At 41.0% G+C, this 18933-nt stretch overlaps 1 protein-coding gene across 7 annotated transcripts in view; it reads left to right on the forward strand.

The window, feature by feature from the left end:
* PRKAG2 (protein kinase AMP-activated non-catalytic subunit gamma 2) overlaps positions 1-18933 on the forward strand; it is a 398056-nt gene that overhangs the window by 353474 nt on the left and 25649 nt on the right. For all 7 annotated transcript variants that reach the window (XM_054021185.1, XM_054021186.1, XM_054021187.1 and 4 more), the window contains 2 exons: positions 2200-2258; positions 14302-14347. In XM_054021185.1, coding sequence (XP_053877160.1) covers positions 2200-2258; positions 14302-14347 — 105 coding nt within the window. The remainder of the gene's footprint in view (positions 1-2199; positions 2259-14301; positions 14348-18933) is intronic.

Genomic DNA, 18933 nt, shown 5'->3' on the forward strand with positions numbered 1-18933 from the left:
ACTTTTTAGAGCACTTGGGTTTGGAAATATTAGGTAAGCCTGACCAGTGCGATGTGGGGCCCCAACTGGTTGGTTGCTTTATCTTATGTTTACCATTCCAGCGGTTGGGAATTGGAGGGTGTAGCATGAGACCTCAAAGGCAGAATACTGAGGCAGGGACTTTCAGAGGCACCTAAGGGAGTTAGGAACCCAACTGCCAATGGATTTCAGTGGGAACTGGACACCTAATTCCCTTAGACTCTTCTGAAAATGCCAGCCTAAAAATCTAGCTGGTTTTCAGGGCACCTTTCAAATCCCTTTCATTTACAATTTAAATATATAAATATTCTCAGCAAAAAATAGCCTTTAAAAATCTTACTTGTCAGTTATTGTAAATCATCTCAAGAGATGTAGCCTGGGTAATGCTAGTTGTCCATTCTGAAGGAGTAGTGTTTCACCAACGTTTTAAGATTCTCTTTTCCAGTCTTAACTAATATACATAAAGGCTGACTAGCCCAATGAAAATGTTCTTCAAATTGGAAGCATTGTTTACTATACATACAGCTGGGCCAGCCATAAAGTCTACCACCTTACCTACTTCTCTACTTAACTTCTTCACTGTCATCACTTTCCAATATGCATGCGTGACTGCACAGTAACATGGTGGTGATCTCCTCAAGGCTTTGATGTACATAGGAAAAAAATGTAGCGTTAAGCCCAACTACTTATTTGCTTCAGAGTCTACTATAGATAAAGTAAAACTCCCAAATTTGTGTATTACAGGTAACATGTAAAGAAACAAATTGGATTTATGTTCTTGTGTTGCTTTGTGGTGAATAAAGAATGCCTAAAAGGTCTCTTTACCCCCATAAAAAGACACAATCCAATTTTTTCCCTTTAAATTAATTTACTTCACTGTCTTATTTTAATATCCTAGTAAGCTGTTCAGAATACATGTATATCTCAAACTGTGTTCTGTATGGATTGCAGAGCAAAAAAGCATTAAACACAGAACTACTGTGGAATGCTATAACTTAGGTTCATCCTGAGAGGGCGAGAAATTCATTTGGCTCCTTATATTGCTATTTAGAAGCCATAGCCGCTTTCTTTAACACTTCTCTAATTTTGGAATATAGCATTATGTCAATATCACGTTTGAAAAACAGTATCATAGTGACAGTTATAAATACTTTCTGTGTAACCTGACGTGTAGATTGAGAGGTTTTTGGAAATAGATTATAAAGATACTTTATAAAGAACTTAATATTTCAAAGCCATGGGAAGCACTAGTAATTTTATGAAGGACTGTGTGCCTTGATCAATGCTGAATTTTGATTTCGGCTCATCTCAGATTTCTGGTCAATTAAAGTTGACTTCTAGAAATTGACATTTTCCCCCTGAACGCTTGTTCATATGCCTTTCAGAAGTTCAGCTGTAGGAGTAGTAATCAGTCAGGTGGAATGATATTTGCTCAGTTTGTAGGACTTCAGTAAAATAAAAAAACATTGTTTTTGATAACTTGGAATTACTGATGGAAATTGCATTATTCTATATACCTAAGGATATGATGGACTGTCACTTAGCCTTTTAAATTCTAACTGGATATCTTTCCAGAAAATATGCTATAGTTCAAACAGAAGTTGTGATCTTGCTGCAGCAATTATTGAGTGATGTTGTTTGGCCTGTGTTATACAGGAAGTCAGACTGGCTGACCATAATCTCTTCTGGTCTTAATATCTATGAATCTGCCTACTGCTTGTATTTTCTTTAAGTGAATGTTGGACTCACAAAAGAGACTAGTGGTGGACCTGAGTCCCAAACTGCATAACTGGATTTTGAAACCTTTTATCTTCTCCTCCCCCCCAAAAAACCACAGGGGGGTGGGAGGCAATCCTAGTTCAGGGTTTTGTTTGACCTAAAACTGTTAGAGAAAAGGGCCAGCTGCAATATCTGGATCCAGGGGTTTGGTTCCAACATCTACCAATACAGAGTCTATTCTTTCTGTTATAGTCTATTGTGTCAGCGCTAACTTGGAGAATTTAGTATGCACGCTTTTCAAATGATTGGCTGTTTATAAAACTCAAAGTGTTGTGTTCAATTACTCCACAATGTGAACTACACCAGCTTAGAAGTAAATATTTTAAAAAACATAAAAACATACTTAAGATAATTTTAAGATGCCTTTTCTAAATGCTGTTATATTTTTTCCACTTGTTACAGGAATGTTAACAATTACAGATTTCATTAATATACTGCATAGATACTATAAGTCTCCAATGGTAAGTACCATATCAGGCTTTAATTGTATTATTAACAACCATAGCATGCATAAATGCAAATCAAAAGCATTGAAAATTTATTAAAATTTGTACAGCCTTTAGGAGCTTAACTTGCTATAGAAATGCTTTATTGTGCTTTTGAGAGAAAAGGATGGCTTTGTGGTCAAAGCACTGGACTGGGACTCTGGTTAAATTTCCAGCTCTGCCACAGACTTGCTGTGATCTTGGGCAAATTGCTTAGCCCCTCTCTGCCTCTGTTTCCCATCTGTAAAGGTGGGTAACATTTCTTTCCCATTTGCCTTTTCTAGTTATACTCTTCGAGGCCTGGACTATCTTGTGTTATGTGTGTATGGTGCCTGCCACAGGGGGGCCATCATCTTGGCTGGATCTAGATACAGAATCTTGGTTGGTTTTGAACTTTAGGCACTATTATAATCCTACTACTACTAAGACATCTTTTTTTTTTTCTTTTCTTTTGGCGTAAAAGGTCTAATTAAACCTCAGTGTAAAATAGTGATTCTACGTAAAAGTGATTTAGTGTGAAAAGTACTTAGAAAAAATATTTGACCATAGTTGTTTAGAGTTTTATTGTACATTTGATTCAAAATAAGAAATTTGCACATGTTGAATCACATACAACATTATTCAGGTGGACAAAAAAAAGGGAGATTGGTGGGAGTGATGAGTTCTATAGATCGCACACTGATGAGAAAGGTGCCTGAGAGGCTCTGTGTTCAGGGCTAGCCCTGCCTCTCCAGCTCTGACAGTCATGTCATGAAGGAGGAGGGCTTTAAAGAGGAGGAAACTGCAATTAGCTAGGGGGAGAGGTCACCCTGAGCAGGAAACAGCTGTAGCAACTCCTGAAGCCATAGGTGGAATTCCCATCTAGGAGATCTCCTCCCCCAACCCTATGGGGAGTGCAGTGAACTGCCTGGGTAAGCCTGACAGAGTGAGCCCAATTCAGCTACCCAGCCAGAAGAACTACTAGAAAACCGCTACTCAAATAGCCCTGAAGTAAATAAGTATTGCTGGCCTTTTCCTCCGTGAGTTGGCTCTGGGAAGAAGTTAATCTTGGGTGCATTGAAACATTTATTTTCCTTTTGATCCCCCATCAGCAGAGACATAAGAAGCCCTGCAAAAGTGGGATCCCCTCGTGCAAGGATTAAAAACTGAGACCTATACATAAGCCACCCACTATAGATAACTGGGCATGGCCAGCGTCTCCCACCATCTGGAAGGAAAACCTAAGGGGACTTTTTTTACAGGGGGAATCAACTAAAATGGAGCAAGTAATTAAGGAAATCATCTGCAAACACTTGGAAGGTGGTAAGGTGATAGGGAACAGCCAGCATGGATTTGTGAAGAACAAATCATGTCAAACCAATCTGATAGCTTTCTTTGATAGGGTAACGAGTCTTGCGGATAAGGGTGAAGCTGTGGATGTGGTATACCTAGACTTTAGTAAGGCATTTGATACGGTCTCGCATGATATTCTTATCGATAAACTAGGCAAATACAATTTAGATGGGGCTACTATAAGGTGGGTGCATAAGTGGCTGGATAACCGTACTCAGAGAGTTGTTATTAATGGTACCCAATCCTGCTGGAAAGGCATAATGAGTGGGGTACCGCAGGGGTCTGTTTTGGGACCAGCTCTGTTCAATATCTTCATCAACGACTTAGATATTGGCATAGAAAGTACGCTTATTAAGTTTGCGGATGATACCAAACTGGGAGGGATTGCAACTGCTTTGGAGGACAGGGTCATAATTCAAAATGATCTGGACAAATTGGAGAAATGGTCCGAGGTAAACCGGATGAAGTTTAACAAAGACAAATGCAAAGTGCTCCACTTAGGAAGAAAAAATCAGTTTCACACATACAGAATGGGAAGAGACTGTCTAGGAAGGAGTACGGCGGAAAGGGATCTAGGGGTTATAGTGGACCACAAGCTAAATATGAGTCAAAAGTGTGATGCTGTTGCAAAAAAAGCAAACATGATTCTGGGATGTATTAACAGGTGTGTTGTGAGCAAGACACGAGAAGTCATTCTTCCACTCTACTCTGCTCTGGTTAAGCCTGAGCTGGAGTATTGTGTCCAGTTCTGGGCACCGCATTTTAAAAAAGATGTGGAGAAATTGGAAAGGGTCCAGAGAAGAGCAACAAGAATGATTAAAGGTCTTGAGAACATGACCTATGAAGGAAGGCTGAAAGAATTGGGTTTGTTTAGTTTGGAAAAGAGAAGACTGAGAGGGGACATGATAGCAGTTTTCAGGTATTTAAAAGGGTGTCATAAGGAGGAGGGAGAAAACTTGTTCACCTTAGCCTCTAAGGATAGAACCAGAAACAATGGGTTTAAACTGCAGCAAGGGAGGTCTAGGTTGGACATTAGGAAAAAGTTCCTAACTGTCAGGGTGGTTAAACACTGGAATAAATTGCCTAGGGAGGTTGTGGAATCTCCATCTCTGGAGATATTTAAGAGTAGGTTAGATAAATGTCTATCAGGGATGGTCTAGACTGTATTTGGTCCTGCCATGCGGGCAGGGGACTGGACTCGATGACCTCTCAAGGTCCCTTCCAGTCCTAGAATCTATGAAAAAAGCAAAAACTTGTTTTGTTTTGTTTTAAATTAAATTACTTGAAAAACTTGTCCTACACTTTAAATAAATAAATAAATAAATAAATGGTGAAGTCATTTGTTGCAAGCAGCTTGCAGCCCTCAGAGACCAAGTACAGGCTCCTGAGACCAGAGGAGCTGAGCTAGAAGAGCGAAGGGAGACAAATGTACATAGACGAGACTTTCTGAAACACAGTACAGTGGTCCCACCTTCAGTCTGATAGCCTCTGAGCTGTTGAGGAGGAGAACATCAAGCTGGAGCGGAGGGAAATGCTCCCATAGTTGGGACCCTTCTTCCGGATGATGTCATAGTATCCTCTCACACTAAGGGTACCTCTCAAGGTGCAAGGACCCCTGTTATTAGGAAGAAATAGGTAATAGTAATGGAGGATTCAGTTATTAGAGATAGTTGAGTTTATGGTGACTGGAAGAAGTACATGGTAAATTGCCTGCCAGATGCAAAGGTCGCAGACCTCTTGAGATATCTAGACAAACTGGCGTGCAGTGCTGGAGAGGAGCCAATGATCATGATATACATAGGTATCAATGCCATAGGGAAAGGTAGGAGAGAGGTCCTGGAGGCCAATTTTAGGTTGCTAGGTAAGAGATTGAAGTCCAGGACCTTCCTGGCAGCATTCTCTGAAATACTTGTGGTTCCATGCCTAGGGCCATTTAGACAGGCAGAACTGCAGGGTCTCAATGTGTGGATGACACAATGGTATTTGCAGCAGGGATTTAGGTTTATTAGGAACTGGGGGAAATTTTTGGAAAGGAGGAGCTTACACAGGAAGGATGGACTCCGCCTAAACCAAAATGGAACTAGATTGCTGGCATGTAAAGCATGTAAAATTAAAAAGGACTTAGAGGAGTCTTTAAACTAAGGGCTGGGGGAAAGCAGACAGATGTAGAGGAGCACACGGATCAGACAGAAACAGCCCTTAGAATATCCTCTAATAAATCCTCTCCTATCTACCTAGTCTAGTAAAGAGGAGAGGATAGAAGTTGATAAAGTATAGGTAGGAACTGAAGAGAAACAGTCAAATGAAAAAAAGTCCCATTACATTACATCACATGAAAGCAGACAACTAATATGGACAAATTTTATAAGTGCTTTATATACAAATGCAAGAAGTCTAAATACTAAAATAGGTGAATTTGAGTGCCTGGTATTAAATGAGGATATTGGTGTAATAGGCACAGAAATTTGGTAGAACAATTATAATCAATGGGATTGGTAATACCACGGTACAAAATATATAAGAACGACCTAAAAGGTCGCACTGGTGGGGGAGTTGCATTATATGTGAAAGAAAGCATTGAGTCAAATAAGGTAAAAATCTTAAATGAATCAAACAATACCATAGAATCTCTATTGATAGAAATTCCATGCTTGAATATTAAGAGTATAGCAGTAGAAATATACTACCGACCACCTGACCAGAATGGTGTCGGTGATTGTGAAATGCTCAGGGTGATTAAAGAGACTACAAAAACAGAAGCCTGAATAAGAAAGGGGGATTTCAGTTGTCCCCATATTGATTGGGAACATGTCACCTCAGGATGGGATGCAGAGAGAAAATTTCTAGACACTATTTATGACTGCTTCATGGAGCAGCTAGTCCTGAAACTCACCAAGGGAGGGGCAATTCTTGATTTAGTCCTAAGTGGCACACAGGATCTGGTCCAAGAGGTGAATGTAGCTGAAGCACTCAATAATAGCAACCATGATGTAAATAAAAGTAACATCCTTGTAGAGGAGTGTACCAGAGAAACCCACCACAGTAAGCATTTAATTTCAGAAAGGGGAAGTACATAAAAATGAGGAGGCTAGAAATGGAAATTAAAAGGAACAGTCACAAGAATGAAAGGCCTGCAACCTGTACCATAAGAGAGGCTCAAACTATATGTATACCCCAAATAAAAAAAGCAGGAAGAGGACCAAAAAAAGTCTCCACAGCTAAACAATAGCGTAAAAGGCAGTTAAATGTCAAAAGACATCTTCTAAAAATTGGAAGTCAGATCCTACTGAGGAAAATAGAAAGGAACATAAACTCTGGCAAATCAAGTGTAAAAGTATAGTTAGGCATGCCAAAAAAGAATTTGAAGAGCAATTAGCAAATGACACACAAACTCTCTGCAAATTTTTTTAAAGTTTATCGTAAGCAGGAAGCCTGCCAAACAATAGTGGCATTACTGGATGACCAAGGTGCTAAAGCAGCACTCAAGAAAGACAGTGCTGTTGTGTAAAAGCTAAATGAATTCTTGGCATCAGTCTTCACTGCAGAAGATGTGAAGGTGATTCTCAAACCTGAGCCATTCTTTTTAGGTGACAGATTTGAGGAACTGTCCCAGATTGAGGTGTCAGTAGAGGAGGTTTTGGACTAAATTGATAAACTGAACAGAAAAGTCACTAGGACCAGATGGTAGTCACCCAAAAGTTCTTAAGGAACTCATGAAATTGAAAAACTGCTAATTGTGGTATGTAACCTATTGCTTAAATCAGCCTCTGTACCAGTTGACTAGCAGATAACTAATATAACAAGGATTTTTTGTTTTAAAGGTGCCAGAGGTGATCCTGGCAATTACAGGCCAGTAAGTCTGACTTCAGTACCAAGTAAATCAGTTGAAACTATAGTAAAGAACAGAATTATCAGACATATAGATGGACACGATATGTTGGGGAAGAGTCAACACTGCTTTTGTAAAGGGAAATCATGCCTTACCAATCTATTATAATTATTTGAGGGAATCAACAAGTATGTGGTTAAGTGTGATCCAGTAGATACAGTGTACTTGGACTTTCAGAAAGCCTTTGACAAGGTCTTCATCAAAGGCTCTTAAGCAAAGTAGGAGTCATGGGATAAGAGGGAAGGATATCTCCTCCATCAGTAACTGGTTAAAAAATAGGAACCAAAAGGTAGGAATAAAGCATGTTTTCACAGTGGAGAGATGTAAATAGCAAGGTCCCTCAAGGATTTGTATTGGGACCAGTGCTGTTCAATGTATTCATAAATGATCTGGAAAAATGGATAAATAGTGAGGTGGCAAAGTTTGCAGATGATAAAAATTACTCAAGCTAGGTAAGTCCAAAGCTGACTGGAAAGAGTTACAAAGGGATCTCACAACACCGGGTGACTGGGCAACAAAATGGCAGGTGAAATTCAGTGTTGATAAATACAAAGTAATCCATATTGGAAAATATAGTCCCAACTATACAAAATGATGGAGTCTAAATTAGCCATTACCACTCAAGAAAGAGATCTTGAAATCATTATGGATATTTCTCTGAAAACATCTGCTCGGTGAGCAGTGACAATCAAAAAAGCTAACAATGTTAGGAACCATTAGGAAAGGGATAAATAATAAGACAGTAAATACTACAATGCCACTATATACATTCATGGTATGCCAACACCTTGAGTACTATGTGTAGTTCTGGTTGCCACATCTCACAAAAATATATTAGAATTGAAAAAGTATGGAGAAAGGCAACAAAAAAGATTAGGGGTATGGAGTAGCTTCCATATGAGGAGTGGTTTTAAAAATTGGGACTGTTCATCTTGGAAAAGAGATGACTAAGGGGGAATATGGCGGAAGTCTATAAAATCATGTATGATGTGGAGAAAGTGAATAAGGAAGTATTATTTAGCCCTTCACATAACACAAGAACCAGGGGTCACCTAATGAGATTAATAGGCAGCAGGTTTTGAACTAACATAAGGAAGTACTTCTTCATACAAGTCACAGTCAACCTGTAGAACTCATTGCCAAGGGCTGTTGTGACGGCCAGAAGTATAACTGGCTTCAAAAAAAAATTAGGCAAGTTTATGGAGAATATGTCTATTAATGGCTATTTAGCAAGATAATCAGGACACAACCCCATGCTCTGGATGTCCCTAAACCTCTGCCAGATTCTGGAAGTCGATGACAGGGCAGGTATCACTTGATAATTGCCCTGTTCTGTTCATTCCCTCTGAAATATCTGGCGCTGGCCATTGTTGGAAGACAGGATAGTAGACTAGATGGAACATTGATCTGAACAGGTATAGCCAATACACAAGATGCTCTTTAGCTCATAGCTATTTCATAGAGCTCAAAGAATACACTAAAAGGAGTGTATACACTGAGAGCTTCTGTTTGCCTGGTAAAGAGACATAGATACATGAAAATTCACTAATACAGCTTTATGTGTATTATTTATCATGTAACCATGGTAACTGAGTTACATGTGTGCTGATGTCTGTTGTGTTTATGGTAGAACTCAGCCAAAGTAACTTGAACCAATCGGTTCCAGACATTCAGTTTGACTGGAGCTAGCTATGTTTTAAAACTCCCATTAGCTATCTTGTTTACATATACACTCATGTGCTTGACTTTTTCTTGCTGCTGCTGGGTCCCAATTGTCCAAATTAATTATTAGCTTACTTTAAAAAAAAACAACCTCCCACATTTTTGTCTTGTTACAAAATAACAAGGAATAATTGGGTAAAATCACAATTGAAGTATGTTTTGCAAAACTGGTCAACCCACTTCCATTTTGCAGTTAACACAAGGCATTTTATTTACTGTATTGGCTGCAAGGAGTTTGACACAAGGTACTGTCACCATTTTAAAAAACTAACAACTAGAATTTTTCTTGGTGACTTACAGTAGAACAACAATTTGGAGGGACTGTACATTGAGAAGTAGTAGTTTCCATATTGTAATATTAATTCTCAGCTTTTGGTAATACCAGTTTATCTTTGCATAGAGTATATTATCTGAGAGCCAAATTCTGCTCCCCTTACTTAAATTATGTAGCACCCTATTCCACAAGTAGTCCCATAGACTAGACTTAAAATGGAGCTACTTGCATAGTAAGGGGCTAGTCAACCAGAGTAAAGGTGGCAGAATTTGGTCCTAAATGGCTAGTACAGAGTCTCCTACAAAATGAGTAGGAATATTTGTAAAATCTCTGTATATTTTACTATTGTGGTGCTCCTGTTCTAGTAAAAATAAAATCTTAATGTATTTTTCTTAAACAACTGTAAACCAGTCTTTAAAATTAATAACACCACTTAGGACCAGATTGTGCAACCGTTATTCTTACTGGTTTGCACTTGCACAAGTTAACCCATTGAAGTCAATGGGACTACTTATGTAGCAAGGTATGACTCAAGATAAGTAAGGGTTACAGAATCTGCCTCTAAATTAATGATTTTTCTTTATGTAGCAGTTGAATGCAAATCCAGTGTAACTGTAAATTTAAATTAAAATACTCTGAATTCTCTTAATTTTGTGAAGCTGGAATTACTTCACTGCTTTGAATTAAGCTCCACAATCTTAAAATCATTGTGGTTTGTATATTTGTAAGGGCAATAAAAACCTCTTCTGCTGCTGAATTAATGCAACAAGTGAATTACATACATTCCACTTGAATTTTCTCCGAAGCCCAACATGTGCCACTGTGCAACTATTGGATAACCTCTTTAAACCATTTATGGGGAAAGTTAGGGGAGCTTTTTACCTCAAATAAATGCATTTCTATTTTGCATAAAGGCATCAAAACACCATTGCCAAGGGATTTGTAGAAAGTTCAAGACTTTTGCATTGCCACAAACATTCCTATAATTTCTCAAAGCATTCCTACCATCTGCTGCAACTGTCAACAAAAGTCAAACTATATTCTGAATCCTGAGCCAGGTTTTAATGCTTTAGGAATATTCTCTTCAAAATGTGGTCATAATAACAGGTGTAACTTCATCTCATCAGCCTTTAACAAGATTTCTGATGGCTTAGCTAGACTGAATCAAGCTGAAATATCTCACCTGTTTTGCTGTTTGCAAGTACTCTGAAAACCAGTTTGTTTTACTAGGGTTACCATATTTTGTGCCTCCAAATGGAGGACACTCCCCGCGGCCCTGGCCCCGCCCCCAGCCCCGCCCCAACTCCGCCCCCTCCCAAAGTCTCCACCCCCTCCCCTGCTTCCCGCGAACATTTAATTCGCGGGAAGCCTGAAGCAGGTAAGGGGGGAGGAGGCGCGGTCCAGGCTGGCCCCAGCCTGGGTCGGCTCGGGCCCTGGGGTGCCGGCCCCGACCGACCACCCCCCGCGGGCCCGGCGCACCCCCCGGCTCCCAGCCCCGTGGGTCCGGTGCACCCCCCGGCTCCCAGCCCCGCGGGCCCGGCCCGGCCCGGCTCCCCGACCCGGCTCCGCGGGCCCGGACCGGCACCGTGCCCCTGGCCCGGCTCCCAGCCCCGCGGGCCCGGCGACCCGGCCCCGCGGGCCCGGCGCCCCGACCCCGGCCCGGCTCCCAGCCCCGCGGGCCCGGCGCACCGACCCCGGACCGGCACTGTGCCCCCGGCCCGGACCCCGGCCCCGCGCCCAGCCCGGCCCAGCACCATGCCCCCGGCCCCGGACAAAGAGGCCCCGGCCGAGCCTCCCGATTTTCCCGGACATGCCCGGCTTTTGGGGATTTCCCCCCGGACGGGGATTTGAGCCCCCAAAAGCCGGACATGTCCGGGAAAATCCGGACGTATGGTAACCCTAGTTTTACTTACATATATATCTTGCTTTTGTATTGCTTCTAGAAATGGTTCCTTTAGGTAATCTGTGTCAACTAGTCAGCATCTTCTGGCACATTTCAAGGGATGGCGATTGCAGGAATGATCATGTTTATGAGGGTGGCCCCTAGCAGTTTAGTGGTTTAATTTAGTAGATGAACTATCCTAATTTGCCCAATGCCTCTAAATACTAAAGTCTCAGAAATACCTGAAGATGACTCATGAGAGGGGTGAGGGCACCTTGGCCCAGAGTAGAGCCAGAGCCGTAGCTGTTATTGAGCCTCAAACTAACATGTCTAGACATGTCTAGGTTTTCTGAAGGTGGTAATCATGACTTAGCAATAATTGGTTCACAGACAAAGCTGCTAAAAGTATATTCAGGAAACTGTCAGTGAATTGCAGAAGGCCACTAACAACCTTGGGGAGGTCATATAATGATGTCTGGAGCCAGAGCTGCAGGAGGCTGCCATTTGAGCAACAAGAAATTGGGCAGTGTGACAGAGGCTGGGGAGGGCAAAAATGTGGTCTTCAGTAGGTTTTAATAATGAGAACAAAGCACCAGCTGTGGTTGAAAAATCATAACATTATCTTCATGCTTTCTCCTGTACAAGGGGAAATGAAGTCTTGTTACACTAATAAAATAATACCAACAGGATCTTATAAGGTAGATAAGGTAAAATGCCACATTTATTACAAATAGAGAGAGAGAGAAATCAGGATATGCAATTCAATATTATTTCATTACTATTCCTTATTCACACACACACTCATTCATACGAGTGTTGCAGAGTTGTTATAGTTACCAGCTTAGAGGTTGCTCGTGGCAGAGTACTGGCCAGGTAGCCTACACGCGAAGGTGAGCTGAGTCTTTGTCAGATGCGCATCTGATGCTCCTGGAGGGTGGTTGCAAAACCAGACTCAACATTTTCAGTTTTTAGAGTCTGTTCTTATAGGATTTTGTCCTTATACAAGTCTATGGGAATTGCTTCATCCTGCTGATGTTTGTTTGAGGTGATTATCAATCAGCAGGTGGCACATCCCTGATGTCTGAGTGTTATCTTGTTTTTCGGGTCTTCAGCCCTCCATGGGGGGGGGGGGGGGGACTTGGGTGGATTCCGGCCTGCCCTCCGGGGGGGTTATCTGTAGTCTGCCTATTCTTCGGCCAATTGAGACTGAAGTTGTAATTCTTAGGCTGGCACTTCCCTGACCATTCATTCTTTATCTAAATCAATTTATCCTTTATCTAAATCAAGCATCCATTCACATACATCCTCTATTTTAACATACATTTATCACTTATTACTTTACTATTTCTTAACTTCCAGTAACTCTCAGGATGTTGCAAATCTACTTAAACTTTAACATACATAGCAAACAAGTTATAAGCTGTGTTCTGTTTGGAAGAACAATTACAGTTGTTTTTGAGAACAGACTTTCTGTCTTAGGATGTGTTAACACAATTAGCAGTTTGGCCTTGCATGTTTCTCACAGAGAGGGAGGGACACAAAAATGGAAAAAGCGAGAGGCCTAAACTGTGGGGAATTCAATTGAATTTAATCTAACCCCTTGTCTCTCTCTTGGCCTCAGACTTGTGATACACATACACGTTATGGTTCTAATACAGAAATTCTCTGGTCCAACAGTCTTACAGAATAAAAATTCAGCCATGTCCCCAGTTATTCCTTTAGGGGTATAACAAGGCTACCTTCTCTGTCTTTTGGACCACCACCACACACAGTCTGGACGCTTTCTAAGATTATAAGCACCAGTGTTATTTATTAGGTCCCCTCCAACAGTTCATCAGTACAGCCTTGTGCAGCAATATATAAGTGCATATAGACTTGCCCCTTAGCCCACTTTCTGTCGAGGGAGAGGGAAAGATCCAGTATCCCCAGGCTCCTGTTAGCTTCCCCCTTGCACTTCCTTGCTATCTTTTAACTTTCCCCAGTTCATGGGTTCATTGTTATCATTAGCTTGTTAGCCTCCTGCCTAATTAAGTCATTGAGCACCCATCTCCCAATTAAGACGACTCCAGGGGCAATAGTTCATTAGCTCAGTAGAGTGCTGGGTCAGTATTGTCACAAAGAGGAAAAGGCATTTATCTCAGTTTTCAGAGGGGTCGGCGTGTTAGTCTGTATCAGCAAAAACAATGAGGAATCCTTGTGGCACCTTAGAGACTAACAAATTTATTTGGGTATAAGCTTTTGTGGGCTGAAACCCACTTCATCCACTGCATGGAGTGAAAAATACAGTAGGCAGGTATATATATTACAGCACGTGGAAAGATGGGAATTGTCTTACCAAGTGTGTGTGTGAGGGGGGGTCAGTGCTAACGAGGCCAATTCAATCAAGGTGAACAGGAGTACTTGTGGCACCTTAAAGACTAACAAATTTATTAGAGCATAAGCTTTCGTGGGCTACAACCTACTTCTTTGGATGCTATCAAGGTGGAAATGGGCTATTCCCAACGGTTGTCATTCGCACTTTTATCCTTCATTACTGGGTCTTTTCAATGACTTAATACAGATAAACACTGTTCATCAATCTTCCTTTAAAAGTGACCTGCAAGGAGTTTTTTTAAAACTGGGGGGCTTGTGCACTTTTTTCTAAGATACAATATGCTATAATCACTTGGTATATGTCTTTAAACCTAGTGCTGGGAAGTGTTGCTCTTGTTTACTGTGTGTTAGTGCCAGTAAGTTCTGCTCTTCACTGGGCCAGTATATTTCAAAAATTATGACCAACTTTGACTTTATGCAGTAGTGAATCTGCAGTAAAAAGTAAGGAAATAATTCAGATCTGAAAGTTATTGTTAAAACCTAACTTTCTTTTGCTTGGGATTGGACAATGTTTTAAGCATTATAGACTTTCATGTTTTCATTGTAGGTTCAGATCTATGAATTGGAGGAGCACAAGATTGAAACATGGAGGGGTGAGAACATTTCTATTAAGATCCATTGATGCCTGTTAAGGAAACTTAAAATTATCTCTGAAAATCGTTTTGGTTATTCATATACTTAAGCTGTCTCTTACTAAAATACTTGAATGAAAACAAGAAATATTTAGAGTTAGTCTGTTTGCTCACACTGCTTATTTATGCACTTGAAATAATAATCTTGTCTGTATTGGTGGTGATAATAAACTCTAGTGACTCTAGTCCTGTTTTCAGACTGACTTACAGAAGTCGTTTTTGTTTTAAAACACAAGTATCTTTTATAGGATGAGTAAATCTTAAACTAACTTGTTTGGATCTTGGTGGATTTATATACTGTACCTTCTCCCAATAACACCTTCACAATCAATATTACAGTATCCTGCTTTGAAAGCTCTTAGTGTTCACTTGACAGTCACATCATGAGCTATAACTAATCGTTGTGTGAGAGCTTGAGAAGGACTTTGTTTAACTTCATGTCACTTAATGAACTGTTCCTAAATATAAACGCTCTCCAACTGCCTACGGTTTTTAAAATCTCTCCTACTGTTTTAAACACAGTTTGTGGAATGTAGCTGTTGGTTGGTTGGTTTTTCCAGATTTATGTTAACAAATTGTGGTAGCAATTTCCAATATATTTTATAGTCATGAGCTAGTTACCTTTTAAAAATGACGACAACTTAGAAAAGAGAATTGTAAGCTAACATTTAATGATGTTGTATAGAGATGATTGTCATACAACATTTTATCATCACTTCATGCTGATTTAAAGGAGTTAAGCAAAACATTGAAAATCAAAAAGTTGATTAACTTTAAAATTGTCAACTTAGTCTTCTAAAAATCACCAGCTAAAAGTTCTTAGTGTTTGTTTCATATAAATCTAAATATAAAATCCACTCTTGATGCATGTGCACTCAAGATTAGCATGTTGGGGCCAGCTGACCCTGAGTTCCTCCTTACCACCCACCCAAGGCTGTGAGGAAGAGTGACACTGCTCATAGTTTCTCTTGCAAGCTTAAAAAAAATTGTGTAAATAGTTATCTTCTAAGTATAGGCCTTGGTATTTAGGATAGATAGGTTTTAATGGGCTTCTGTTCTAGGTAGCAGGGCTTTTTATTCCTGGTACCAAACTACAGCCCTTATGGTTGAGCAAAAATATCTGTGGTGCAAATATTGTCCATCTTGTGAGGTGGCTATGTCCCTCAATGATGGACATACAAGATGCCTGTTATGCCTGAGTGGGGGCATATTACTGATACATGGAATGTTTGTCAGTCATTTTCTAAACACACTAAAAAGGCAATAGAGACTCACCTAAAACTTTTATCTGCTGGACAAATCAATGAGACCTGCCTCTGATCCAGGTAAACGAAATTTACCCAGATCTGAGCAGTCTTCCTCCAGAAGTACCCAATAAGTGTGGACATTATGGCCAGCTTTAGAACTCCTTTTCTGAAGCATTCTTCTTCTGCTATTATTACCAAGTCCTCTTCAATGACTGATTTGGTAGGATACAGCACCACTCTTCTAAAGAGCATATATACAGGTGTTAGGAACCTGGCAAAAAGAAAAGGCATAAATCACCTCGGCCTTCCTGGTACAAAGCTGAAGCTGGGATCCTCTGTCACCTAAAAAGACTCCATACACTGGTACCAGATAAGGAGCACCCTCAAAGCAGTCTCTAATATACACTGCACGACACTGCCTTTGGGACGCCCAGTACTGACATCAAGGCTTTACTGTTCCTGTACCAGCGACTTCCTAACTTTCAGAATTGTTGCTCACCGTACCAACAGTCTTGAGACAGAGATTCACTGTATTTTGGCGGGGGGGGGGGGGAAGCAAGGGAAGAAGGGGGAATCTACTTTTGTCTGCCCTCCCTGAGTCACAGTTGTTAGCTTTGGTTGTGGACATTCCCTTATCTGTACACACCACTGACATTTCCTCAGTACCGAGTAGGTCTTCTGGATCATCTAAAGATTTTCCTAGATCAGGACCTGGGATGCCTGCCAAATCAGCTCCACTATTGGAAGAAAAGTGTTCTTTCTTATCCACTTCAGACCACACTGCGGAGGGTTCATTCACATGCTCCAAGATCTCTTATCTGACCCTTCTACATCCAATAAGAAGTCCAAGGCTCAAAATTTACCCTAGTAGATATAGGGGATATAAGGAGGGAACCTGGTACCTTCCCTGTGGCCCTCAACTCGTTTAGCTTATAGCTGTCATTTATGGCCATTGTGGGCACTATGGGGCTTCCATCACACCACAAAACCTTCCTCTGCCCTCTCCAGGGCCTATCTCCCTCCCTGAAGGTCCAACAGCGTTAGCAATCCCAGATGTCACTTGCTGATCCTCAACTATCACAAGTTTCTGATGAAAAAATCATCAGTAAGCTGAACTTGCCCCTGCTGCCATTTCATTGTCATCCCCTGACAAAGCTATGGTCCCATCTGCTCCATCACCCCAACAACTACAAGGCTTTTCAAGACCTTCTTTTGTCAGATGGCAGAGCCATTAGGCATTACAGCTGAGTAAGTGCAAGAGAAATTCCATAAACAGTTACACATCCTGTGCACCTGAATGCCCGACAGACTGTCTATGCCACTCAGTGAAGGACTCTTATAACCTGCACGGTGCTTATAGCAGACTCCTGCATCTGTTTCACTGAAATCTAAAAAAGGTAGAGAGAAGGTACCAGGACTATCCTCAGACACTGTGGCAAGATTGATGGTAACATCTATGACAATGAGGTGGAGGCATTTTGAATACAATCCTCACAGATTTTCAAAGAAATACAGACTGCTATAGGAAACCTCCTTTTTAAGGGTTATGATCTGTTTAGCAGAAAGTGAATGATGCGTTGTGCTCATCAAAGGACTCCCAGGCTACACTTGGGTTCTTGGGTCTATACACCCCACAACCCTGAAGAAAAGAAGCTTAGCAGCCCTATTTGAGGCAGGTACCTTCTGCCCCCCTTTTAGACTCTATACTAAAGACTGTAAGAACCACTGAGAAAGAAACAAAGAATACACAGATTACCTGCATTCTTCCTTAGGGGCAGCAGTGTTTGTTTGATGGTTAGCTGAGAGCTTCCCAAAATTACATACCTTTTCCCTATCTCATTTGGACAGAGTTTATTTTCTTTTTTGGGAAGCTTGGACCAATATTGCCTCATACTCTTGGATCCTGGAAATTGCAGAGGTTGGATATTAGGTTGCATTTTAGATGTTTCTAGTCCTCCATCCACAGTTCCCATCCCTTTTCAGTGATCCCTCTCAGAAGAGAATTACATCAGGAGATGTCCTACTTTGGGAGCAATAGAAGTGCCTCTTCAATAAAGGGGAGAAAGTTTTTATTCCTGTTCCTTTATCCTTGAACTGAAAAATAGGATGCTGCCCAGTTCTGAACTCAAGGAAACTCAGATTAATTCACGGAGACAAGTTCAAAATGGCTATCCATTCCTAGAGTCTGTACCTTCACAATATTGCCATGCTTTGATCCACTCAGCCCACACAAGCTCCTGAGATTCCTACTGGGGAGCTCACATTTCCAGTTCAGAGTCTTTCAATTTGGGTTATCAACAGCCCCAAAGGTTTTCACAGAAGGTTTGGATAAAATGGTAGCGTACTTAAGGAGACATAAAAGTTTGTTCCTGCCTGAATGACTGGCTTGTTTGGGGGAGCTCATGTCAACAGGTAAGATGTCATTCATCACATCCTACAACTCTTTGCCACCTTGTAACTCAAGATCAATAAGGAAAAGTCATCTTTGATGCTGACCCAGAAAATACAACTTATTGTGACACTGCTAAACTCCATGACAGGTAGGGTATACTTACCTCAGGCCAGATTGTCTAAGGTTGATAGTTCATGTGGCTTCATGCACATTGGTCATACCATGTACCAGACTTTACTTAAGCCACTTTTTCATACAATGAAAGTAAATGTGTGTCCTGAGCAAGCATCTTATCAATGTGCCAATTCATATTCCTTAAGCCCTAATATTTCCAGTTGATGGAAGAATCCCAATCATGTATGCAGAAGTATTCCATTTTCTCCACCTCTGTCCTCAGAAACAGTAGTGACAAACTCCTTCATCCTTAGCTGGGGAGCACATCTAGACAATATGAATCTCTGGGTTTGTGATCCTCAAAGGAGTCGTTTCTTCACAGAAATATATTAGAACTTGCAGCAATGTGTTTAGCTTGTGTAGTGTTTCTCTCTCTGATCCAAGGCAGAGTGCTGTAGCAAGTGAGAGACAAAACCACACCCAGCATTGTATATGAGCAGGCAAGGAGGAGCACAATCATCTTTCTTGTCAAGAATTAGTCAGCTTGTGGAATTGGTGCATCCATCATCAGATCACTCTGATAGTTGTTCACCTTCCAGGACTACAGAACACACTAGCCAGATCACATGAGCAGGCAGTTTTCAGAAAACCATGAGTAAGACTCTTTATAATTCAGTCTTTCACAGGTGGGGTTACCCACACATGAATTTACCACAAGCACAAACAGGAGATGTGCCACCTGTTGCTCTGAGGGGCCTGAACCTGGGACCACACTCAGACACAATCCTCATTTT

The sequence above is a fragment of the Malaclemys terrapin genome, chromosome 2, assembly GCF_027887155.1.
Source record: "Malaclemys terrapin pileata isolate rMalTer1 chromosome 2, rMalTer1.hap1, whole genome shotgun sequence".
NCBI lineage: Eukaryota > Metazoa > Chordata > Testudines > Emydidae > Malaclemys > Malaclemys terrapin.